At 46.7% G+C, this 27,094-nt stretch overlaps 1 protein-coding gene across 1 annotated transcript; it reads right to left on the minus strand.

The window, feature by feature from the left end:
• Positions 1-745: 745 nt before the first annotated feature.
• Positions 746-26,631, minus strand: LOC144173335 (uncharacterized). The gene is made up of 7 exons (XM_077701816.1): positions 26,190-26,631; positions 19,143-19,228; positions 11,891-12,137; positions 9,300-9,416; positions 7,055-7,152; positions 5,557-5,767; positions 746-1,500 (listed from the first exon to the last, which is right to left on the minus strand). Exons 1-7 carry the CDS (start codon positions 26,379-26,381, stop codon positions 1,474-1,476), a joined length of 978 nt encoding a protein of 325 aa, XP_077557942.1. The 5' UTR covers positions 26,382-26,631; the 3' UTR covers positions 746-1,473.
• Positions 26,632-27,094: the final 463 nt, after the last annotated feature.

The following is a 27,094-nucleotide window of genomic DNA, read 5'->3' on the forward strand; positions in this document are numbered from 1 at the left end:
TTAAGACGGATGTTTATGGGTTTCAGCTGGCTTGAGTAGCTGTCCGGTCTCCGACGAGATGCGTGGGAACAGGCGATGCAGACCAGCGTTCGTGGAAGCGTATCCCTGGCGCTTGCACGTGTTTTCGCGGGTTTTTGAGTGTTCATCGTGTTTGTTTGGTTTGCTTTTGATTCTTTCCTTTTTTTTCTGGAGAGAGAGAGAGTGACCAGTGTTTGAGGGTTACGGGGGGCGTTGCCCACCGTGGTTTAGGCCCGGATTTACTAATCCATCCTATCAGGTGTCCAGGAGATACTGATTGGCCCGTGTATCGGGGGTGGGGCCTAAGTAACCCATTAAAACCACGAGACACGAGGTCTCGGGGTCGAATCCTCAAGGTTTTAATGTGCTATGCACGGCCGGCGTATTGCCGGGCTAGCCAGGTCAGGCTAGGGAGGATCTCACCACTTGGGTAGTTTTAAGGTCAGGGTCCGTCGCTGACGGGGGTGCCGCGTGCACAAAGTTTTAGCTGACCTAGAACCCCATTTTATTTCTTACTTTGTTAACTCTATCTTCAGTCTGTCAATATTCTCTGTATATGTCTCTCGCTTAAATATACAGTTTTTGAAAAACCCTCCATCAACCATCGTCGTCGTGTCATCAGTGCCGTCACCATCAGGCACCAACGCAGATCATCATCATCATCTTCAACAACAACAAGAAGAACAACGAACCTACCATCATTTACTCATCAGGTGCATCTTTTTTTGTGCAAAACGCTGCGCAGGGGTGTATGCCAAGTTTTACTGAAAACATATTGGTTAAACCAAAAAAATGACCGAGCCGTATCAATATGCTGTCTTGAATATCTTGTGTGCCAAGTCTTAAAGAATTCCAGGTGCCCAAGTCTTATCGCAAACGCAAACCTCTTCTAGCAAAAAAATGGGGGTGGGAGGGAATCGTTTTTGCACGAAGGGTGCATTGTGAATTGACTTTTTTCAGAGAGAGAGAGCAAGACTACCTTTATTTAGGATAAAGGGAAGCTGAATGCAGGCATCATCATAGTACATTAATTTGCAATTGTTTATGATGACATTTAATTTTTAGTGCAGTTTTTTAGACAATTACGGTTGCTTGGTTAACATTCATGCAAGGCAATTTTATTTCAAAGATAGTTGATGCTGCAATCTGGTACAATCACAATTGTCGTTTAATCTCTTGTGATAGGCTTTGGTGCAAGGATAACATTTTTTTATTCAACCAATCTTATGGAGATAGTCACGTACAGTAATTCATAGTGTCCTGTGGTGTGTCCGGCTTGTAAATTTTAGTCAGGATGGGTAGCACTCTCTTTTTTTTGCACAACCCCGAAAACAAAAAAAAGTGCAGCAGAAGGAAAGTGCTGAAAACTGAAAAAAGACCTAAACCATGAGAAAAAGTCCCAAAAGCGGAGAGTAAAAAGCACTGACACCAGAAACGCCAAGGCCGTTGTTTGATTCAGTAGTAGGACTTGATTTTGCGCTCCTGAAATGTGAAAAACGTAAAATGATTAGTAACTTTTCACTTTAAAAAAGTACCTTACGAGTGTTTTGTTTTTTATTATCAGCAATTCCCAAATAGCAAAGAAATCGCAATCCCATGCTGTTAGGCCAAATGTGAGCTCGTTGCACCTATAATTAACACGTATTGGTCATTTTTTGATGCCACTGCTACGTACACAGGTATTAAAAAGTAAACAGAGTGGGGGGCAGACTATTGCCGCAGTAGTGAGCGAAGCTTGGAGCTCATGAAAAGGTGTTGTGTTCTGTAGCATATAGTCTGGTCATATAAGGTAAACAATCCTCAGCAACCACGAAGATCCTAACCACTGAGACGGAGTACAGCTGAACCTCGTTATAACGAACACTGATATACCAAATTATCGGCTATAGCGAGCTAAGTGCAAACTTTGGTTGGTTACGCTTCATTTCAATGTCACTTATTCTTTTAAACAAAAGTGAAACTGTGAGAGCCCCGTGCATTGTCGGACATAAGCAAGACACGTGTGACCAGTAGGCCGAGAAGGCCCTTTGTTCATGAACACTGTGGAAAACTCCATCCTGCTCAGTGCTGTGGATATCCACCTGACAAAGATCACAACCTTCTTCGAAAAAATAGGAACGCAGGCCTGTTTTGTCAAATGAACTTTGTTATGCTGTAATTTCGCATTTCATGTTTTGGTTCATTGAGCTTGAAATGCCACAATGAGAAAGATAAGGGTTGCCTGGTTTATAGTAAGTTCGAAGATTAAAATAATGTGTTTTTGTATCAAGGATTTTTGTGGGAGCCAGGTTACCAATAGGTTTGACCAGATTTTGAGCTCTACTGTTACAACGAATATTGGGTATAACAAACTAAATTACTGTCCCGAAACCACTTCGTTATAATCAGGTTTAACTGTATAGCATAAAAAAGCATCCAGTGTTATAGTGGCAAAAGTGGGATTTGTTAGGAGAAGGCTGTATGCTTCTGACTCATTAGAGACTTAATGGGACAATAAATGAAAGTTTTGGTTGACCAAGAACGCCATCTCACTACAGCACCTCTGCACATGCAAAATTGTGACCCCGTCAGGCTTTTCGTGGAACAACAGTACGAGGTATGTGAATGGGCCAACCTTGAAAAGAGGATGCTCGTAATGACACAACATGGGAAGAGATATGGAAGCAGACCCAGTAATCACAAGAATCCACTGCTTTAAACATCTTAACTTGCATTGCGAAAGATTTAAACGTATAAATTAGATGTGTGTGAATAGCAAACTTGCGACTGCGAATCAAGCACAAATTGTTAAAACTGACTGCGAATTGAACATTTTTGAATGCAAAACTGTAAAATAGAGCTTCTAAAACATAGCTACAAAATAAGACAGATAACTTAGGCATGTTTCGGTATAAACAAATCGTAAAAAAATTAAAGCCGTTCCACTCAATGCAAAAGCTGTCGGAAGTGCAGAGCAGTGATTCATCATAATGGGCTGTAGCGCCGTTATCCGGTCACTGCTACCACCCAATGCAATTCAAATTTTCCACCTTAGCAGTGCTCGCGCGCCCCCTGCCTGAAATAGCGCCAGTGGGAGTTCTGTTCTTTTTGTGCTTGCTTTTCCTCCTGCACGTGGCGGCGTTGCTCTGCCACTATTTTTCGCTTACTATCGTAAAAACCAACACAATGAGCGTTTCTAGCTAAATGAACGCGGGCGCTGCTGGTTAATTGCGTATATCTTGCCTCAAATGTGCCGGCAGTTTTCATTGCGCTAAACAACAGGGAGATGTATTAGAAGTGCCAGCGAATCACGAGTTTCGAACGGTTATGATTATTTAAACTGCTTTGTTATGACTATTTCAACGCCGAGCTCCACTTGGGTCCGTTATCTCGCTGCGCCGCCTGATTCCGGCAGTCGCTTGACATCAATCGTTGCAGCTACGACGACAAGGCGAGCGCCTAAAGTGCTCTGCACTTAAAATATTAAAAGTTAAAGCAAGATTACCAGGCAATGGAACAAAGGAGGTATTCACTGCCATGAATAAATGTGGGTTCCTCATGCCGTGAACATCTGATTGGCCCCTCCACTCATTGCTAAGAGGTTAGGCTTTATAGTGGCTGGTATGACGAGCACATTACTGCAAGCACTGCCAACGAGTGATAAATCTCCATTCCTCATTCATGCCACTGTGTTAAACGAAAAATCCTTTCCGGTTTAAAAATTTTACAGAAGTAGTGTTCCACTTTAACCGGCTCATATACACCAGAACTCGTTCCTCATATATATACCAGAACTTGCATGCACTTGTTCCTCACAATCTTGACGCGTGCAAGACGTTTTTGCACAACTTTGTCGTCGTCAAAAAAAAAAAAAAAAACAACTTACGGGAGTAAGCCATGCAGTGAAGCTTGAAAGTTTGTATGTCGTGCGGCAGAGCCAACTTTTATCGATCAGTAATTGGTAAATTTTGAATATTGGAAAACTTAGAGTACTTGGAGCGGTAAAGCTGACTGCAAATCAAATCAAATAGCCCACTATTCCTGATGTATTTGAAGTTTGGAATATTCGCTCACCTCTGGTATATAACACAATTTTTTTCTCAATAAAGTTGCATTGTACACAAGTGAAGCCACTATGTAACATGTTAGCATTCATGTGGCCGTCACATATTTTGATAGTGAATCCCACAGAGCAAACAGATTATGGAAAAACATTCCTAGCCGATATTAATCATATATCTTAATCTTCTAGCTCTTTAAGTTTCCCGTCAGTATTTTGTTGCCGGTGCTATTTTGTAGTCAGTTTGGAACTCTGACTAGAGTCACCCTACTCTGGCGGGGGTATATCACGGTGGTCCTCATAATAATGAATTACTCAACTGATGTCTTCCTGTGGATGTTAGCGAGGTAGCTTCCAGTTGTAAACAGCAAGAGATTGCGCTGACTTTAGACGTACATGTTTCTACTGCCAAAATTTACACCTCCTTTCAGTTTTGTTTGACTGCAGACGTTTGCAGTGTAAATTTGTGGACGTGCAGCTAGGAGGGGAAAGTGCTCTTAAGTCACTTGACCACACGCACATGAACGCGAAAGTTTCAAGTAGTGGTGCTTAGACCGAAATGTGCACAGACCAGAAATTTGGGCCTGCCGCTCCCCGTCTGCAACTTATCGCCGTAGGCCTTACCCGAGAACATAACCCTGTGACCCGAGCCGAGCCACATTTCACAATCCCGTAGGGGCCCATGCCTGCTTAGGGTACATTTGGCCGCGGAAACCTACCTAAATCAGATTAAAAGCACCCTAGTGAAATAATAACAGGCAAGGCTAACCTGAAGCGGGATACACAACCCAAGTAAAAAAAAAAAAAGAAACAATCATATGTCCATACACCTTCGATCAGCTAGCGACGGGACAGTTCAAAACGGGCCTAAAGGGGACAAAATTTAACCACCGAGATTGAAACTAAAAATCTGAATGAAAAGCCACCTAACCACGGGTAAAATGCTAATATCCAAAAATATTCAGGAAAAGTAGCCGAAACCGACATAAATGAGACCAATTAAACCACTGAAAATTACAAACCAAAAGTGGCAAGGTACTGGCCTAAAGGAAACAAAACCGCCAGAAATTTCGTTTATAATGCACAAATGTGCTATAAATCGATAAAAGGAGTGGGTTTTAAACAAAACAAACGATGGCCTCTGTAGTATTTGAATCTGGTTCATGCGACTGCTACCCAGAAACGGAACCTTATCGTGTACCACGAGACGAGACGGCCCGCGTTTGTTCAACGCCTGTAGGATTTGAACCTGCTTCATGCGATTGGTACCCATAAACGGAACCTCTACAGGGTCCGGGTCCGGCCTGGGCCCTGGTGAAAAGTTCGTCGGGCAGCCCCGGGCTTTTGGGGTATACGCCCGAGCTCGTGCACACCTCTGGTGACCATTTTCGCAGCCTTGCAATTTTGCCGAGCGGGGATGAAGATGATCTTGCAGTGCAGACATCCATAAGGGTAGCACATGTGCCACAAAACAGAAGTACGTGGTCTTTGATACTCACGACCCAAATTCCAGCCACAATAAATGCGGGCGAGAATTTCAGCTTGCCGCCGATGTAGTTCGGTTCCACTTTGCGGCTCTTGTATATGGGCGTCGTGTTGTGGTAGATGACCAGCATGGTCCTGTACATCTGGATGGTGAAGCGGGACCTCAGCTTGTGCTTGAAGCCCTCGGGGAACGGCATCACCGTGTCACCCAGGGTGAACAGGCTCCTGAAACGGAGAGAGCCTAGTGCTTAGTTTCAGTTGCGGAAATTAGTCAAATATTAATTACACCGTAAGAGCTAACGCCTCCATGTCAGGTGGCATTGACGTGCAGGCTTTCAAGCAGTTGTTTGTTCGCCTACATTTACCCATTTGAATTTGATCAATGCACGGGGCAAAATGTCGTGAATTGATGTGCAGAGGTTAGGAAGAGTGCTCCACAGTCTCAGCAATTTTCTTTCCTTGAAGTATTTGCTCGGTTTTGATTTCGAACTTTTTCCCAATTCCCAGTTCAGCACCCACGTCCATCAATTCTTACTGTGTCCCGCTTTGGCGTTGTCCCACCTTGGTATGAAGTCGAGGGTTTGACGGAAGCCCGTCTGGTGCACGTGCACGTGGATGCAACGGGCCGTAAGATTGGTTCGGATAATTCAAGAATCGTCGGCCAAGAAATGAACTTCAAATCGCGACTTTATCTCGAGTCTTTGGAGATACAGGGGACATGTCACACGCTTAATCGAAATAAAAGGGCCCTCCCCTCGTCGCACACGCACTGCTTACGTCACGTGCTGAAGAAAACGTAAGCGTCCATGAACTCTCCTCCCCCCCCCACTGTGAACAAGACTTCTGTAGCGAAGCCGAAACGTCTTGTTTGTTGCTTTTAAAGTTTTTAAACGGTTTCGTTTTGGTTGGTGTCTCCGTTTTTTTACTTCAACCCGGCTTGGTATGCATCAACTCACCGGGCTACAAACTCTGCATTTCCCCAGATTAGTATCCTGTTTTAATTTTGTGTTCCTAGCTAGACAATGATAATTTTGTTGCAAAATTAGGAAAATATCTGTCTAAGGTCAGCAAGTTGCGGAATAAGGTGCCATGCAGCAAAGACTGCTGGAAGAAGCTCGCAGTTCAATGCGAGAGCCGGGTTAGTACACAGTAAGGCTATGTTATTGCATACCCACTGAAAGCTTCGTTTATGATTAATAAGAAGTCATATCGAATGCCGTAATGAAAACTCCCAACTTTCTCGCAACCAGTTAAGTCGCACCACCGTTTCGAATGTAGTATTTTAGCTTCCCTGCTAGCTACACAGCTTAATGAGGTTCCACATGCTGAATTGTACAGTTCGCCTTGAAGCTGGGAGTTATGTATCGTGAATTATACTGCCTGGGCAAGTAGGTTTCAACCGCGCGGATTTTTATCGCCCCCCCCCCCCCCACCAGCACGATTTTATAAAGGCAGCTTTCGTATATCCTTCCCTTGTACCATTTATATCGGGTGAGTCGCCCATATACTCACTTGGGGTCGTGTTCAGCCTTGGTATTGAACATTCCAAACAGAACAACCCGGTCCCCTGGGGCAAGATGTGGTTCAATCTGAGTCTCGAACGGGTTCACCTGCGCCAGACATGTCATTCAGAGTCAATAAACCTGCGTTACTGTTGTGTGCATTAGCTCACTTGATGTCTTTGCACTTGGAATCTTAGACACTTGCACCAATTGAGCATGTTATAAAAGACGTGATCTTCTCACTCGTCCTAGAGTATGCATTCAAAGGAGAGTTAAGCTAGGGCTAAAATTTCATTCTTTCATCCTTTTTTCGCTAGCTTTGGTAAGTAAGCTGCTCTTCTAAAGGAGCCATGAAGAAAAAAATACAAGCTGGTTTTATTCGAAATATTTCCTGTTTTGTAGTGTCCTCAGCGCTTGACCGGATGCAAACAATGTTTTATTTACTGAGAAATTCTTCATTTTAAGTTAAAATTTTGATTTTCCCGCTACATCGTGTGTTTTTGTGGTCTGCAATGACATAACAGGAACCGACCACTCTGCATCCGATTGGGAAGCCTTGTTTACCGTTAGTGAACCTAGATGGTGCCACCATACCGTGGCAAGCAGTTTTCTGCCTTTGGTTTGTTTTTGACCGTATTTAAACTTGGCTTGTTTTTGTTCAGTGAGAAAATAATCGTTTTCTCAAACATAGTGCTCGCTCGACAAATATGGTCACGTAAGACACCGTTGCTTGCGTCAATCGGCCAGTGTCGTCTGAGACTACCCCAAAGCCCCGCAGTCCTGTGCTGCTAAACCAAGCATGGTGCGCGTAGTACCAACGGCAGTACGCATCGGTAATTCTATGTTTACGTGTGCTTTCGTAACTTTCAGTGTTTGTCCCACCATTTTTACGGCTTTAAAAAGAATGTGCCGTAAATTTAAGCGCAAATAGCTCGTTCGGCAAAATTATAAGCTCTGCCTAATTTGCGTTTGCTTTTGCCGGCCTCCGCCAATCGTAGAGCTGGATGGTATGACATCATAGGTTCTGTTGCGGGAAATGAGCGAGTGGGTCGCATGGCCATTCCCTTTTTTCCTAATTATATAGCTTATTTGAGCGAAGTTTATGTGAAAAGCGGTGTCAGTAGGATTCTAGTAAGGTAGTCTTTTGAATGAATTAAACTTGTGTTTTGTCTTCATGGCTCCTTTAACTAGGGGACTGATAAGGTCACTCTCAGCCCCACCCACCCACCCACTCGACTTATTCCCACACACAACACACACGCACACAAATACAATCCATCGGCCTTGCTCAACGATTTCACAACTATAGATGTGTGTGCTGTAGCGCCCCTGAAAATTATAGGCTTAGCTTTTTCAACAACTGCAGTGGCTGAAGCTGTTTGAATTTACACACCAGTGCAATAGCTTTATCCACTTTTTTTAAAGACGATAGTCTTTCTTGGGCTACTTAAACCCAGGAATTTCGGTCTGTCTGTACGTCTATTTGTCTCTGTCTGTCTGCCTGTCTGTCTGTCTGCCTGTGACTCGATTCAGACACCCAGCCAAAGTAAAACAAAGTCTGCGCAATAGTTTTATATACTCACAGCCAAATCTAAACGTCTAAGTCCGGTTAATATGTTCATACTTGTCAACATTGCTGAACAAGAACAAGGCATTACGCTAATATAAGGCAGAAAATTAATACACAAGGGATATTTACAGTGTTCCTTTATAAAAATATTTATAGATCCTTGTTTTTGCAAAATAAATTCTACATTCACTGCAGGGAAAAACTAAACACTGTCGTCTGCTGTCGCCCGCACCACTATAGCTTCTGGCGGAATTTTATGGCAACAGTTTCGAAAGGTTCCACTAGCTAGGTTCCCCGTTCTGCTTCGGGCGCACGTGGACTAGGACAACGTGGCTCTATAAACGTTGAAGTAGGATGCCTTGATTTACGCGCGTCTCCGCCATACGGCAGCGCTGGCATCGAGGCACCCGGCCTGGAGCAGTGGAACGCGGTAAATTTAAATTCTTTTGAGCAAACCTTTATCGTGTTTACCTTGGGAGGAGCGCGGCGCAAGAGGAACAACATGAGAGGTGAGCGGGAAAGCGAAGGGAGGCATTTACTTGGCAAATGTCGACAAACACTATCGTCTTTTGTCGACATTCGCTACGAAAGGAGCAGATACGCGGCCAATTTTTTCGTAACTGACACCTGTACGACACTATTGTCGATGGGAAACCGTGCATGAGAGTGAACAAACGTCACTTACGATGTTACAGGGCATGTGCATTGCCCTGACCTCCAGAGCCTCAGTTGCCGAGATTTCGGTGTCCGTTAGATGGTCAGAGATCCTCATAGTGGCCAAATCCATGTCGTCGACCATGATCTGCGAAGGTAAACGATAAGACCATGCGGTGACCAACACAAGCCAGCCAACAACGTCTGACAGCTCAGGTGTGCCAGGGAGGCTTGGACGAAGAAACTTCATTAATGTTGTTTCTTTCATAAAGAATGACGTGGTTTAATCTTTGGCTTTCAGATTGTTTAGTAAGGAATTTTTCAGGATTTAAGTTTTGAAACTGTGAAAGTTTGCAGGCGTGTATAGAAAACTTGCGATTTGATGGAAACTTGTCGCAATTACGCAACAACGATGACAGCTGTCTGCCACCACCTGACTGCCTACCCTATCATGATCACCACCAGCCTATCTACGCCCCCTGCAGGGCAAAGGCCTCTCCCATTAATCTCCAATTATCTCGGTCCCGTGCTAACTGCGACCAATTTATCCCCGCAAACCTCTTGATCTCATCTGCCCATCTAACTTTCTGCCGCCCCCTGCCACGCTTGCCTTCTGTAGGGATCCACTCTGCTACCCTTAGTCACCAACGGTTATCTTTATTACATGCCCTGCCCACGTGCATTTCTCCTTCTAATTTCTACTAAAGTATTCTTAATCCGCGTTTGTTCCCTGGCCCAGTCCGCTCTCTTCTTGTCTCTTAATGTTAAACCTATCACCTTCCGTTCCATTGCTCGCTGAGTCGTCCTCAATTTAAATTGAACCCTCTTAGTGAGCCTCCAAGTTTCTGCCTACCCTCTACTTTTGTCGATATCTTGACGGGGTACTCTGCGTTACATTATAGCCTCTTGTTGCATCGCCCAATTGGCCCCTGGAAACTCCATCTGAGGCCTCTGCATGGACCTCCTGTTTTGTTTTGTCAAGTCCCGTTATAAGGCCCATCACGCTATGTGTATCTGGAGCACGTTTACTTATTTGGGTATCATGGTGGGGGCAAACAACTGGTGCTGTCGTTAGAAGGTGCTGGGGAAGGCTGGAGAAAATAATTTCCCGGTGCACAGTACCACATATCAAAAAGGGGGAAGGAACATTGTGGCACTTGTAAAGGCTGCACCTCTGCAAGCAGGAATTACTACCTGAATGCACCAATAGGATTTGCAAGAGCCAGCACTTGGATTTGCCAGCTTTTGTGTGCTCTGTTATATTGGCAACATGTCTTTTTGCCAGTGCTGAAGACACACTTCATCTGTGGCGTGCCGAGAGGAAAGTACTGCTTGTAAATGCGATAGCTGCCGTAATACTGTTGCCCCCGTACAGCTATATAGTATAGTGTTAGAAGATTGCGCTAGCAAGTGCAATAAGCCAATACTGTCATTCCGTTTTCGTGGATGCTGACGGGGGTGCCAATACCACAAAACAGGGAAGTGACATAGCGGAAACGTTACTGTAGCAATGTTCAAGAAGACAGTAGGTGTCTTTAGAAACCGTTTGCATACCTCTTCCCGTTAAAGCCCCTAACCATGTTACTCACTGTGTACATACACTGCCCAAGCCCTCACCAACGCTACACGCATCCATGCACAACGACAAGACAAAGTAATCTGCGGCGAACATCTTAAAATATGCTGCCACTTCGAGTCAGCACTGCCATCGCTGGACATGCATCACGCTGTGCGACTGTACGCTGTCGTGCGACAGGCTTAACACACACCACGAATCGACACACAAACCGGCTAGAACCTTCCTCTCCCTAAACACGTGTAGCGACCCTTTAGTGACCTTGAGAGGCCACTCATCACTAAAGAGGAGGTCTGGTCCGTCCTTTCGGTGCTCACCATCAGTACGGAAACCCGACTGTTCCTGCGCGTGTGGGCACGGTGAGAAGGATGCACCCCACCGTAACGAATGCGCGGGCTTGGCGAGGGTGTGCCCGCGGAACTAATCCACCCTACTGGAACGAATGCGCAAGTGCCCAGTCGGTTCCTGGTCAACACGCTATGAATGGAACGGACGGAACAGACGGAACGCTAAAACTGGAGAGTTATACCAAAGCGGAGAACTGGTCCCGGTAAGGTACCAGATAGGGGACCGGCACGACCAGCGCTACTGCGCATGCGCAGAGGCAGAAAAACTGGCTATGCGCATGCGCAGGTGTGCCGGCAAACGTATCGGGACGGGGTCTCCACTCTCCAACAACTTTCTACTATCTATTTTTAGCATTCTATGTGTTCGATATACACCGTGTGTACCTGGACCGGACTGCACCTGTGCACGCATGCAGGACGAACAGCACTGCACCCCATCGGAACGAATGCGCGCGCATGGCGAGGCAGGGGCGGCCCGTCTGTGGAACTAAGCCACCCTACCGGAACGAATGCGCAAATGCCCAGTCGGGTCCCGGTACATACGGTACATACGGAACACACGTAAATTACAGAACTCTCTATTACCATGCAGCTGCGCATGTGACATGCGCTTGGAGACAACGAGCGCGGAAACCGAACATGCCTTGCGCCTGTCACATTTGTGCCAGCTGAAGAGTCGCTCACAGGGATATGCCTTACCTTGGTGTTGGTGGCCTTCTGGCGAATGTGCAGCGCGTACGTGAACGTTTCCTTCGGGTGCCACTTGTCGCGGGGCACCTCCACCGTGGCGGACTGCTCGCCGTATGGGACGCGGTGCAGCACGAGCGCCAAGTCTGACTCCGGCTGCTGGTTGGGGTATCTGTCCCCCTCCTCCTCCTTCTTGCTGTAGTCCTTGAACTCCAGCGCGAAGACCTCCTTGTGGTCCTTCTTAAAGCTCAGCCTTGCCCTGAGGGAAATATGGGGTGAATAATGAGCCGGGTGGCGGTCTGCTTGCTTCTGTTTACACGTCGGTGTGAATTATGGTTAGGGCGACAACGAACGGAAAAGACGCAACGGGCGCTTACTACCGAATAAGTCGAGTGCGAGCCACTCATATGAGCGTAGTCGGTATCTGTTTTATAAACAATGGCTGGAACAAAAACTGAAGGACTAATTTTCGTGCTCCACAAACCAGTGATACATGAACCACTAGCCTAGCAGCAAACAATTTTGTTGCATAGCTTGATGGTTGCATAGTTTGAGCCGGAACGTCTAGCTGAAGTCCCATAATTGTCTTGTACAAGCTTTTTAGCAGCAGAGCTGTTTAAAGGAACCCTGCAACATTTTTTCAACTTTTTAAAAAAAATCTGGAATGCTTGCAGAACGCACTCCCCGAACACTCCTGGTACTTAGATTAGGGTCGCAAAATACCTCAGCCAAAAATTACTGCTCTATGCCCATCAGATAACTCAGAAACTAGCTCAAAAGATTTTTAACTCTTTCCTGATCTTGACGTTCTTCGACGGCTCGAATTACGTCCCTAAGGCCATGTAGCAGCTGTTGACCGGTTTTCCTTCAGTTGCAGCAATGAACGCTTTTCGATAGCAAATTTAAAAATAAAGCCACAAAAACAAAGCAGAAACGGAAGGTGTATCTGATGCGACGAGCAAATCACACAGTGCCGCTCCGTGCTGGCGATAACTGTAGCATTCGCAGTGCTTCCATACGCGTAGGAAAGAGTAAAAGCGTTTATCCAAGATGTTGCAGGGTCCCTTTAAAGCTCCCCTGTTAGTCTAAATTATCCCGTAGACCACAAGGGTGCGGCTTTGGGCTTGTTGGTAAGCCTTCCACTGCAGCGTTTCCCGTAGACTAGGTGTAGTTGCAGCCTGCAAAATCAAATTCGAAGTTTGCTACGGGCAGATACCGTCCCCACTATCTCCCATTTTTGGTGATCATGTGCAATTGGGTCCTATACAGAGGCCACTGGCACTGCTAGGAATATTTTGCGAGTGTTTCCTTCCCATGTATCTCTATGTCTACGGAAGCGTCATGGTGAACATCGGCACACTTGTAATAAATTAAGGGAAGACAGGTTGCGAGCACAATGAAGCGAAAATTCGCCCAGCGCACAACTCATTATCTGCAGCTTACGAATTTATGAAATCCCTTTAGCGTATACCATCACCACTTTACCCAAAGCGCCACGCAAGTATATTGAATAAGGTTATAAGAACAATATCAACCAGACGTCAAAAACAGATTTCACGCTTCTCTCCCAGGAATAATTAGTGAACAGAATCACTTAGTGCAGCCCCTGTGCATGATTTGTCTCAAAAATTCTCCCCTTCTACAATGACAGGAGTTATCACCCCTCGTAGAACCCCGCAGCGCATACTCAAAGCGACTTTTCTTTCCGATTTTTTTACGGCCTCCGCGGTAGTGCTCATGCCCAGGCCTGACAAACGGCATCGTCGATGTGTTCGGCGTAATTACATCGAAAACATTGTCCGTCCACGACTAGCGCGCCCTTCCCTCTCACGTCTCTCCCAAAGCAGTCGGCGTGCAGCCGGCACTTACGTAATTGCACCGGCTTCACGTGCAACGCTCGTCCCCCTCGGCTCATTTGTTTGACCCGCCCGCCTTCTCCCGACGCTTGCTCCATATCACAGCTCGTCGGCGTATCTGCCTCGACTGTAGCACGCGTTTGGATTGAACGCCTGTCGTATGCGCGGTGTCTGCTCGGCACACGCTGCAATGGACGGGAACGCGCGCCTACGTTCCGCGCAATTTGGAAACGAGTTGCGAACGAGTACATGTACAGGTCTGCGCAGAAGTAAACGGAGCACGGGAGCGGTGGCCGAAGTGCATCGGTGCGCCACGTATTTGCGCCGACGGCAACAAAAGAGCGCTGGTCTAAGAGTGCGTTCGCACTACCCCCGCCTCCCTATCTGATATGTTTAATCGCCGCTTTGCTGGCGTCATGCTGGGCGCCACGGTTTTCTAAAAACAGCCCTGGGATGCAGAGGGGCGCTGGTTGCATTGCCGCTCGCAGGCATCAGCGGCGACCGAATACGCCGCTATGGAGCTCGGCGAAACTGCGCGCGCCCGGAAACGTTCCTTGTTGCGCGCTGTAACGGGTGGCATAAAATTTTAGGCCGCTGCTGTTTGACAGAGCATGTCTTTGTGATATAATCAATTGTAAGCCTGCAAGCCCTGGACAACATAGAAAGCACATTCACAGACCTTTTCGTTTTTCGAAAAAGAAGAAATCCCGCTTCCGACATTTTTCGTTAATTTTGGGTTTGTCCCAAGTTATTGCTGCCGCTCAATCCAGGTCTGTTCTGAAGAAAGGGAAATAAAAAAATGTCCGTGTGGTGGAAATTCTGTATTAGAGAAACCAGTAAACAGGTACAATCGTTGCCTGCTATCACAGCGGGCCTCATAGGGCGCATATTTTGTTGTCACATTAAAACCGGCGTTGTTATTTTAAAGAACATTTTATATCAATTAAGAAGGTGTTGTAGATATAAATTAAACTCCGATGATGATGATGATTGCTATTGGTTTCCCCTTTGAAGCGGGGTGATGACATGCCATCTTACCAAAAAGGACTAATATAACCATGTTTTACACTCTTGGTTTAAGACTAGCGCTGCTTACGGCATGCACTAAAGCTTATTAGGCCCGAAATTTTTTTTTTACCTGTTACAGGTGGTAACTGTCCTAGGCAATATTCCCCTCTCTGCTTTTCGTCCACCAGCATTCTAATCTTCTTTTCGTCCCCTCGACAGCCTTGAAGTTAACTTCCTCTCTGATACCCTTAAATCCTAGGGCTGCTGGAAGCCCAATATTCCCTTCATGTAGATTTGGATGGATACCCTGACATTCTAACACTATGTGCCTCATTGTTTCTGTTTCTTTTCCGCAGACCACACATACCCCATCATTTTGTGAATACTTCCCCACAAAACTCTTAGTGCGCAGGCAACCTGCTCTAGCCTCAAAAACCAAAGCACTTCCCTGGGAATTATCGTAGAAATTTTCCTTTCTGACTGCCATGGAAATTATGTATTAGAGAAAACCGTAAAGAATAGGTACAATTGTTCCTGCTATCACAGCGGGCCTCATAGGGCGCATAGTTTGTTGTCGCATTAACCCTTCGATTCCGTTGACGAGGACAGCCGCCATTATATTTTGTACCAAATTAATGGTGGCAGTCATGGTCGTCATCGGTCATGACGACCATACTCACCATCGGTCATTTTTGGGGCCCTGTTGGAGCTTTTTTGCAAGACGCTGAGGCCATGCGGTGAAGCCACATTTCAATTCAGGCTAGAGTGCACCTTACTTGGGAAGGACAGAAATGTGCCCAGCAGGTCAACATCCATCGGGGACTGAAACAGGGATGCCCTTTGAGCCCAATACTGTTCACGCTTTACATGGCAGGGTTAGAAAAGAAACTGGAAGAAAGTCAAGTAGGGTTTAGCCTAACCCATATGCTGCAAGGCGAAGTGGTACAACAGCATATTCCGGGAATGTTATACGCAGACGACATTGTTCTTTTAGCTGATAACCAAACCGATATGCAGCGGCTAATAAATATTTGCGGCCAGGAAGCCACTGCCCTCGAATTAAATTTCAGTGCAGAAAAATCAGGAATAATGGTTTTCAAAGACGCTATTACCGACGTAGTGTCTATCCAGCAAGGCGAATTACCTAGAGTGAAGGAATATAAATATTTGGGAGTGTGGATAAACGAAGGGGATAACTAAGTACTCACGAGGAGCAACTTAAGGTTAAGGGAAAGCGAAACGCAGCTATAATGAAGCATAGAGCTCTGTGGGGGTATAACAAATATGAAGTAGTAAGAGGAATGTGGAAAGGAGTAATGGTTCCGGGCCTCACGTTTGCGAATGCTGTACTCTGCTTAAAATCAGACGTTCTATCAGGCCTTGAAGTAAACCAGAGAACGGTAGGACGTTTGGCCTTAGGCGCGCATGGAAAAACAACTAACGAAGCAGTTCAGGGAGATATGGGCTGGGCGTCGTTTGAAGTTAGGGAAGCTCAGAGTAAAATATGCTTTGAGATGAGGTTGAGGGCAATGGATCAACGAAGGTGGGCAGCTAAGGTTTTAGGTACCTATACTTGAAAAGCGTGGACACGCAGTGGTTAAGAAAGACTAGAAGGCTAACGATGAAATACGGAAAGAACAGTGGAGAATCCAAAACAGCCAAGGTAACCAAAAAAGAGGCAAGGCAGAATGAAACGAATAAATGGAGGAAAAAAATGGCAGCTAAAACGTCGTTTGAGATGTACAGGGCTGAGAAATTGAACATCAGAAAGGAAAATTTCTACGATAATTCCCGGGGCAGTGCTTTGGTTTTTGAGGCTAGAGCAGGTTGCCTGCGAACTAAGAGTTTTGTGGGGAAGTATTCACAAAATGATGGGGTATGTGTGGTCTGCGGAAAAGAAACAGAAACTATGAGGCACATAGTGTTAGAATGTGAGGGTATCCATCCAAATCTACGTGAAGGGAATATTGGGCTTCCAGAAGACCTAGGATTTAAGGGTATCAGAGAGGAAGTTAACTTCAAGGCTGTCGAGGGGCGAAAAGAAGATTGTAATGCTTGTGGACGAAAAGCAGAGAGGGGAATATTGCCTAGGACAGTTACCACCTGTAACAGGGAAAAAAAAAGTATTTCGGGCCTAATAAGCTTTAGGGCCTGCCGTTAAGCAGCGCTAGTATTAAACCAAGAGTGTAAAACATGGTTATATTAGTCCTTTTTGGTAAGATGACATGTCATCACCCCGCTTTAAAGGGGAAACCAATAGCAATCATCATCATCATCATCATCATCATCGGAGTTTATATCTGCAACACTTTCTTAATTGATATAAAATGTTCTTTAAAAATAACAACGTCGGTTTTAATGCGACAACAAAATATGCGCCCTATGAGGCCCGCTGTGATAGCAGGCAACGATTGTACCTGTTTACTGGTTTCTCTAATGCAGAATTTCCACCACACGGACATTTTTTTATTTCCCTTTCTTCAGAACAGACCCGGATTGAGCGGCAGCAATAACTTGGGACAAACCCAAAATTAACGAGAAATGTCGGAAGCGGTATTTCTTCTTTTTCGAAAAGCGAAAATGTCTGTGAATGTGCTTTCTATATTGTCTAAGGCAATTTTGTTGCCGGCCTACAATAAAAATATTTCGCAAAGACATGCTATGTAAACCGCAGCGACCTACAATTTTACGCCACCCGTTACAGCGTGCAACAAGGAACGTTTCCAGGCGCGCGCAGTTTCGCCCATCTCAATAGCGGCGGATTCGGTCGCCGCTGATGCCTGCGAGCGGCAATGCAACCAGCGCCCATTTATTTTATTTTTATGACCATTTTATTTTCTTCGTCCTGGGAGCTTCCATTTTATCAGTGGGCTGCGCAAGCGGCCCTGCAATTGGCGCAGTCGACAAGAAGATGTAACTGCGCAAGTGCAACACAGCCCAGACCATGCTCTGATCTTATGAAAGATTAACAGATGAAAAGGTTTATATCACAGCGCTGCCTTTGGAAAACCGTCACGCCCAGCATGGCACGCAAGCTGAGCGGCGATTAAACATATCAGACAGGGAGGCGGGGGCAGTGCGAACACACTCTTAGACCGGCGCTCCTTGGTTCCCGTCGGCGCCCATACGCGGCGCAGCGATGCAGTTCGGCCACCGCCCCCGTGCTCCGCTTACTTCTGCGCGGACCTGTACGTCTTCGACGGCGTGCGGTCCCGCCTTGCGATCACCTTCATCTGCTAACCTGAACACCAGCGGCCGTCATTTCTTTATCTCATCTCGAAAGAAGGAAGCAAATGCCGTAAAACTGTGGTGATATGTGCTATACAACTCGCATGGAGCGGACGTGTTCAGAATAATGTGTGGGCCTTTGCGTTCTGTGATTGCGCTTTACGTTCATTTGCATGCAGAACCTGTTGTTTATCGTACTTGCTACGGCACGCTTGATTGCTCATGAGGTCATATTTTGGCCGGTTGTAGGCTTTGTATTTTACGTCTATGGAAGGCTTCCTGGTACGAGTGGCTACGTCAGAGTGCCTACAGAGGCAGACTACACCGGACATACAAGTAAGCCGACCTTGACGAAACTTCCAGGCAAAAGAACCGGCACAGCTTTGACGGGCACTTATTTGTATCACTAGCCTGCGTGCATCCTGAGTCATCACATTGCCCTGGCACCAAGGTTAGTGTCTGTAGGTGAACGCCAGGAAACCCCGTGAGTAGTTTTACCCCAACTTTATCTAGTCCCGCAACAAAACACGCTACGGCGAAAAGTTGGCGTGGATTGCTTATGATGCGAGAAAAGATGTTTTGGTTAAAATGTAAAATTCTCACATGTTACCACGTGATTACAGTTCCTCTGTACCGCGTGCACATGCGGTAATTTCTTTATTGCGACGAAGCGCTTTTTTATCATTTCCTGGAAGGAAGAACGGGGGCATAAAAGCCAGTTCTCCCCACGGGTATCCGGCAGGAGGGACGTGCACAGCGCCGCACACCAACCAGCGGGGGCGCCACTACTGCCAAACAAGATCGGTGGAGGCATTCGCCCCGTTGTCCCCACGCAGTTGACGCCTATGTAGACATGCAGCACATAGCTAGACCTTAATCTGTAAATGTTCCTGTGCAACATTTACAATTATAAATAGCTATTTTTGGTGTTTTTGTAAGTTTTTTATTCAACCTACTCCGCAATTCAATTCAATTCAACTCCGCGATGTGTCAGCTAGGAGGATCGAGTTAGGCATGTACATTGTTGTGGTTTACGATTGTTAGGACGTGGTGGACGAGTATACAACCGCGAGCTGAAAGCTCGGAATTATAAACATGTTGTAGCGAAAAGCACACGCTTAAGCAGGAGCATAAATTTACGAAAACCAATCAACTATTTTGTGCAGCCTTACCCACAGGGTCTGTAGGGGATCCTAATCTCGAAGTAGATGTTTGTTTCATAAGTGGGTATCTTCGTGCTGTTGATCCATTTGACGTCCTGCAAATGCGTAAAATAACCGTTAAATGCCTGCAAGTGTACTCAGTCTTCTTGTTTTCTTTCCCTCAAGACTCGGCATTTTCGTCGTGCGTTTACAGCGCACACATGCGTGAAAGAGGACACATATGGGTCAAGTTATGAAAGCCGCCACTACTAGAGTCACTAAATAAACTTATCTAGTGACGCTAGCCGCCATCACCGGCGATTATCATCATTGTTATTAGCCTTGCGCGAGCTGTGCCCTGTTCCTCTGCGGCTTCTTTTTTTTAGTTGTTGCGCAGCATTGCTCAGAATGAGTGCGTTTACAGAATGAAGTCGTTGCTCAGTATTAAAGAGTTATAGCAGAGCAGAGAACCGGTACTGGTACGGTACCCGGTACACCTGCGCATGCGCCCAACCAATTTTTCCGCATGTGCGCACGCGCAGTAGCGACAGTCGCCTACCGGGTGCCGTACCGGGACGCGTACAGGCGTTTCCTAGTCAGCACAGCCAAGCGACGCATAACTATGTCCACGTGCATGTGGCCCTCAATTTAGTCGCTCGCAATCGCTTGGTATCGTAGTGTAGTAGTTCCGCTCCTGCGAAGCGAACATCCTAACCCGGGTTCGAATCCCGTTACCGCTTTGTTTTTCATTTTCAAGGGTTTCTGAATATTAACATTTGTTATCACGCACATACACAAGAAGAGAGCGAAGTGGGTCAGGGAACAAACGTGTGTCAAGGACATATTAGTAGAAATTAAGAAGAAGAAATGGACGTGAGCAGGGCACATAATGCGAAGGCAAGATAACTGTTGGTCATTAAGGGTAACAGAGTGGATCCCTAGAGACGGCAAGCGTGGCAGGGGGCGGCAGAAAGTTAGATGGGCAGATGAAATCAAGAAGTTTGCGGGGATAAATTCGTCGCACTTAGCATAGGACCGGGATAAATGGAGATAAATGGGAGAGGCCTTTGCCCTGCAGTGGACGTAGATAGGCTGGTGGTGATGATGATTATTATGATGATTTGTCATCTCGCATATAATCTATTTATGACATCGCTATGCAATATAAATGGGATTTCGGGTATTTTCGTTGCCTTGTGGTCAGTTTCAGCTACTGCTTCTTGTACGTTTTTGCGGGTTTTCCCCTTTTAGGTCGGTTTCGGCTATTTCTGTTGAATATTTTTCTACACCGTGGTTTTCAACCATTGCAGGTTGGTTTTGGCTGTTATTTATTTCAGTTCCGAGGGTTTTGTACCTTTATATACGTTTATGGTATGATATAACCCCCACAAGCAAGCTCAGTTGACGGCTGCCTATACTGACTAGGAAACGCACATACGCTACCGGGGACCGAGGCTATAGCTGTGAGGCATTTCGTGACTGCGTCTGTCGTCTCACCCAGAGATGAATGAATAGGCCCCACACTAGAAAAGAAACGTCATGGAGCGCGCCTAAGAGGAAAGCACGCACTCGCCCAGGCTTCGAACTGGAGAAAGAGAAATAACTTTTTTTGCCCAGGATGTGGTCAGGGCTGGGGAAACATCGATGCCGGCGCTTGCTGTTTCAGTGCTGTTGCCGTCGAAGCAGTTCGTCTCGTGAAACGTGGTGGAGATCCCGCAAACTGTTTCGAGGAAAGAACTTACTAATGAATGAATGAATGAATGAATGAATGAATGAATGAATGAATGAATGAATGAAACTTTATTTCGGGAAAAGATTGGAAGTGGGAAGGGGGAGGGAGTATATCATGGAGGAAAGATGAGCCACAAGTGGAATCCTAGGTACACGGCTCCAGAGCGATCCGGCCTTGGCCCTCTCTAGCAGGTCTAGCTGGTCCTGTAGTGAGGTGCAAACCAGGGGCACTTGCCATGACTCAGTAGTGGTGGGGCGTGGGGAATTGTTGGGGCCTTGGTCTGACCCCCAGATATTCGGGGGCACGTTTTTAATTTGCAAGAAAAAGCGTTTCAGTTTCTCCGCATTTCTTGCAGTTTTCTGTCAGTTCGACAGGTGACGGCGGCGCCATCTTTCGTTCCCTACATTGATTGCCTCAGTCTACCAAACAGGTGTACAGGTGTAGTATCGGTGACAGGTGGCGGCATATGATGTCTGCCAGGGAGAGCAATGTGTTGGTCAGGTGAAGGTCCGGTGTGTGCGCTACGCCAACTGAGGAAGAGCGGTGATGTCTATAGTGATGTCTATAACCTACATCGACTAGTTGGGAAAGGTGAGGATTTGCCAGATTTGCCGTTTTCGAGAATAAAGAGTATTCACAGTGGAATAATATAACTTGTGGTCCTTTAAATGACCACACACGGTTACGGTCATGTTAGCTACTAAAATCTATAAAAGTTTCATGCATGCAACATAAATGCCTCGCAAGTTCGCCATACTGTTTTTTTATCACGAGAGTGTTCTATTCCGGGGTACACAAACATTTTAGTGACGTCATATTCGTCACGGAAATGACGCCAGTACAACGAAGCAAGCGGCTTGTAAAGGGTGCACCCCTGCACACGGGGTCTTCTTGCGGGGAAGCAACCTTTAGTACCAAAGAGTACGGTATGCTTATGGTTCGTTTTCGGGGTTTATTTTTTAACACGGAAGTGATTTATGCCGGGATACACCAAGATTTTACTGACGTCATATCCGTCACGGAAATGACGCGATTACACCTTTGCCAAAGCGTCCCGCCAGCAGAACGTCGCTCACCAAGCACACCCACAAGACAGCCGCCGACCCGCAAATCATGCTCAGCTGCAGATTTCGCTGCACATTTCACTTTCGTGTTTTACCGATTCCGATGACAGAGAAATCAACCACCATTTTTTTACAGATGTCTCAAAGGCACAGTGTGTTCCAGCGCGCTGTGACCCGCGTACATGCTCGCGTGAGCACTGGAGGAACGCTAGTCAGCGCATGGGCGCTCCCGAGAGCGTGGCACAGTACCGACGGTGCTGGTTGGCCCAGCATCTTCATTTGTCGCTTGCTGTTGTTATTGCGCCTTTACATAAGACACATACCCAATCAGGGGATCGGCCAATCAACAGAGGACGGTTAAAATAAATGTAATTCTTAGTTAGTTACGAGGCGCTTAGAAAAGATAATTTGGACCGGTTGGAAAGAGTTTTGGTTTCATAAACTACAAAAAAAAAACAACTGAAAAATCGAGGCGGAAGCGACCAATCGCAATCATAAAGTGAATCTATGGGAATTTTTAATGAAGCGCAGGAGGGCAGCGCATACATCCCGGCGCAGAACCCCGATTCGGAAGCCCCGAATGATAGTAGAGCCGGCACTGTTAGGGATATCCCCAAACTGCAAAGTGGCACCTCCAGGAACTGACGTCTGAGACGTGAAAAACGTCGACATGTCAAAAGGTACTGTTCTACAGACTCGTCTTCGTTACAATAGCTGCACAGAGCTGTTGGCGTTTGGTCGTCGTCGTCGTCGTCGTCGTCGTCGTCGTAATAATAATAATAATAATAATAATAATAATAATAATAATAATAATAATAATAATAATAATAATAATAATAATAATAATAATAATAATAATAATAATAATAATAATATCTCCGCGCACTGCAGGACAAAGGTCTCTCCCATAGATTTTGAATTATCCCGGTCCTGTGCTAACTGTGACCAACCTAACTTTCTGCCGCTCCCTGCCACGTTTGCCTTCTCTACCCACTCTGTTACCCTTAATGAGCAACGGTTATCTTGCCTTCGCATTACATGCCCTGCCCATGTCTATTTCTTCTTCTTAATTGCTACTAATATGTCCTTAGCACGCGTTTGTTCCCTGACCCACTCCGCCCTCTTCTTGACCCTTAATGTTACACCTATTATCTCCCGTTCCATTGCCCGCTCAATTTAAGTTGAACCCTTTCAGTGAGCCTCCAAGTTTCTGCCCCGTAGGTGAGTACCGGTAAGATGCAGCTGTCATACGTACACTTTCTTCTTCGGGGACAATGGTAGGCTGCCATTCATATGACGTGAGAATGCCGGCCGAATGCACTCCACCTCATTCTTATCCTTCTAATTATCTCTGCCTCATCGTTGGAGTCCGGGGATCACTACCTGGCCTAAGTAATATATTCGCTCACCACTTCCACTGCTTCGCCACCTATTTCAAATCCCTGTGCTGTCCCGAGATTATTGATCATTACTTTAGTTTTCCGCATAGTAAGTTTCAGGCCCACGGTTCTACTCTCCTTGTCCAGTGCGGTAAGCATGCTTTGCAGGTGTTAAATATCGTTCAACAAATAACGGAATTTCCATCAGTGCATTTTTATTTAAAACGCGTCAGCGTCTCGTCTTTTGAGCGTCACGCCAGCGCCCGCGTTGGTCTTTTTCTCGTATTCTGTACCGTTTCTTTGCGCTGTTTTTTTGCCTTCAGTATGAACCAACTAGCTCGCCTTAACACTTTAGTATCGTCTTTACGCTTTGAAACAGCGATGCGATGCATGAACACATGCTCGAATGGCACCGCAGCCATCTGGCCCTCACGTTACACCAAGTAACGCCGCCTGTATAACTTCAGTGTGTTTTAGCATAGCGGCTAGCGTGCGCTATGCTAGCGGCGGCGGGTACCGAAGCCCGTCTGCGCATGCGCGCGCGGGCACGGCGCTTGGGCATAGCGAGGCAAGGCGCCTGTCACCGAAAAGAATGCGCACATGCCCAGTCGAGTCCCGGTACCCGCCGCCCCTCAGCAGAACTAATGCACGGGCTCTGGGAGGCGGGTGACCTTCCCTGCGGAACGAATCTGCACCTGCCCAGTCGTGCCCCGCCACCCCCCGCCGTAGAGTTTGCGGACGCTGGCCGCTATGATAAAACTCTCTTTAGGGTAAGGCGGGGCAAAATGAGACGCGGGGCAAAACGCGACATTTTGACTTTGCCGCCTTAAATAGTTAATACAAAAAGTATTTTTTTCTTTGTTTCTCTCTTTCAGTGATAGGGGCCGGTAGTTGTCCATGTTTAACGGGGCAAAGGTTAGTGATTGCTCGCAGCGTTTGTGCGGGAAAAATTGCGCAGCCGATGTCAGTATGTTCGTGACCCGCCAAAAAGGGGCGAAATTCTGCTCGGAAAAATTTTCGGACCCGTGCATGAAGGTACTCCGCTGTCAGTACGACAACGTAAGTATTTATGTTGTTACTCTATACTATAGGCTACATGCCTTCAAAATTTTAGTTCATTTTGTGCCTTGGTTCAAAGGGGATTTTTTTTTAATTCGATCATGTGAGAGGGGGAAAACGCGACAAAAAGGCATTGAATTGGCTTAGAAAGTGTCTTATCAAGTGAATTGCAATGGACCACATTTGCGGATATTAGTGGCAAAGACTTTCGAAAGATCCGGCAACATCCGCAACACTACTGCTGGGTTTTAAAAGTGTGGTGTTTGGCCATTTTCACGCGCTATTTTACATGACCCCGAGTTCAACGTGCCGTCGTGTGCACGTGCAGATGAAGAGGATGGGAAGAAAGTTGTAGACAAGAACACCGACATAACCTCATCGAGTAACGCCAAGAGGGATGAAAAAAATACTACGATAGAGTTAGTTTTAATGACGTTTCTCCAATACCGAAATTTAAAAAGAAGCGCTTGAAAATACGAATTTACCACAGATTTGATGTAATGGAATCATAAAACCCGGCCGACGAAGTTGAAAGCCACGAAACTCCCGTGCAATTCCACATCCAAACGGCAAAAAGAAGCGAAGACGACGCATGAGAACGTATCCAGCCTCCATTTGCTGAATAAGCCAATGAAGTGCACGTGTTCAACAAAGGACAACAATAGCACATAGAAGGACTGGCGGTGTTTGACCTGTGAAGAGTTTTGGAGCAGCGCAGCGCCTGGTTCTGTCCGGATTCAGTGCGTGGAGTGAAAAGACTAGGCTCATGAAGACTGCGTGGTGGCCCACGGAGTGAATTTCAAGTGCTTCTACTGCAAGAACTGAAGGGCTGAAATTTTTTTCACACTGCCTCGTTTTACCCCACGCATCGTCTCATTTTGCCCCGCAGGTTGGGGCAAAATGAGACATTTTGTGCATTTTTATTCCTTTTTGAAATAAACTTTCGAACAGTGGCAACATGGCCATATTTATGTTGCACATACCTTGCATCCAAAAGAAAGTTCCTGTATTGAAGTTTTGTGGTATCTAGCACCTTCTACAACACCTCGATACTTGACTACATCTCTCCCTCCACTTACCCCTACAACTGCCCCTCTTGCTCCGCCCGAACACTGCCTACCCTGGTCTGGGAATGCCCCTACGCGCCAAACCCCCTCCCTTCCCCATCCCCTGAGCAGTGGGAGCGTGCGCTGGCCAGCTCACGGTGCGAGGACCAAGAACGCCTCATCGCTCGCTCCCAAGCTGCTGCGCTAGCTCGCGGCTATCTGGACTAAGAAAGCCACCCACTTTTATGCTCAATAAACGTTTTCCAATCCAAAATTCACTGTTTTCACATTTTGTCACATTTGCCCCGCCTTACCCTACGTGCAACATCACGCTTTAGAACGGTAACAATAGGGACGCCTAGATCGACCGCTCATCGGTGGTGTGGCGCGCGCCGGCATACGTGCACTTGGTCATTGTGCGAAACGCACCTTACCACGAACTCTAACTGTTCAACGGGCGCTAGCTAAGCTTCGAGCACGTACGAATTAAGGCTAGCGAATAGGGAAGGCACCCTAGAAGAGAATAATGGCAGACGACATGCTGCACAATGTTTATGGAACTCTAAACACAATTAATCAATACACGTCGTCATAACAGCCCTCATTGATCCAGAAGCCACGAGGTCAATTGCCAGAAACAAAATGTCGTCGATAGGCAGTGACAGAGCGGCGGTCTCCAGCAGGACATTTGTTGTGTGAGTCTCTAAGCCCGAAGATGCCCCTAAGACGCCCGTGAGGCCCCGGCCGCTCTTTCATCAAGGTGCCGTGGAAGGGCGCTGCCAAACATGCTGCCTTACCGGGTGTATGATGTGCAGCCCCATGGCTTTGCGCGCGGTTCTGAGCGCGCGGCCCGCCCTTTTGACGCTTTTCGCCTTCGGCTCGTCCATGTTGACGTCCTCCCTCCAGTGCCTGCTGGTCACGTACACCGGGAATTCATCGTCGATGTCAGAGTCGTGGTCGTTGAACTTTTGCGGGTAGAACTCGTACATGGTGACGCAGTTATCGCGCTCTTTTTCTCGTTCAACCTTCCCTACACACACGAGCTCGTTCGCCCGACTACAGTTCGCTCACGTCCGCGCGAACGCGGGAATAGGGGGCTTTCGCCTGCGCGGCTGGTTACCGGCTGGGCTGCTGATGGCAGATGCAAACACTGTTGTTAATTGCCGATTTCCGCGAGTGGTAGTGTCGAGTGCCTGAACTGGTGGTGAGCGAACTGCCGACGGCGTCCGATTCCGTTCGTAGTTGGCGACGAACTGCGGCTCTGGTCGACGTTGCCTGATTCTTCTCTGCACAGGGGGGCTCGTGATGAACGATTCGAGCGTGCGCCCTTTGTTCTATTCATTTACGTATCGGCGGTGAGGGGAGGCATAACTTGGTAGGCACGAGAGGAGCAGCAGTAAAAGCGTATTCACCTTTTTTTGCTGCGACAGCTGCTAGTGGGACAATTTGCGGTTTCGCGCCGTCGACAACGCTTCATATCGACGCCGCCATTTTTGGCACTCCGCCAAGACATTTCGCGGACCGTAAGACGATGAAAGGAAGCATGGAACGCAGCGCGTGGATGCTGCAACCGCAGTGGGGTCTAAAGTACCAGCAAGTTCTGGAAAAGCTTATTTCAGCCTAACGAAGGTTGCATGAATGCTAGAAGAGTAAGAGAACATGCATGGTCAGAGACAAATATATCACCAGGCAACCCGGTAGC

The sequence above is a fragment of the Haemaphysalis longicornis genome, unplaced genomic scaffold, assembly GCF_048455015.1.
Source record: "Haemaphysalis longicornis isolate Haplotype H1 unplaced genomic scaffold, Haemaphysalis longicornis Haplotype H1 scaffold_3, whole genome shotgun sequence".
Lineage (NCBI taxonomy): Eukaryota > Metazoa > Arthropoda > Arachnida > Ixodida > Ixodidae > Haemaphysalis > Haemaphysalis longicornis.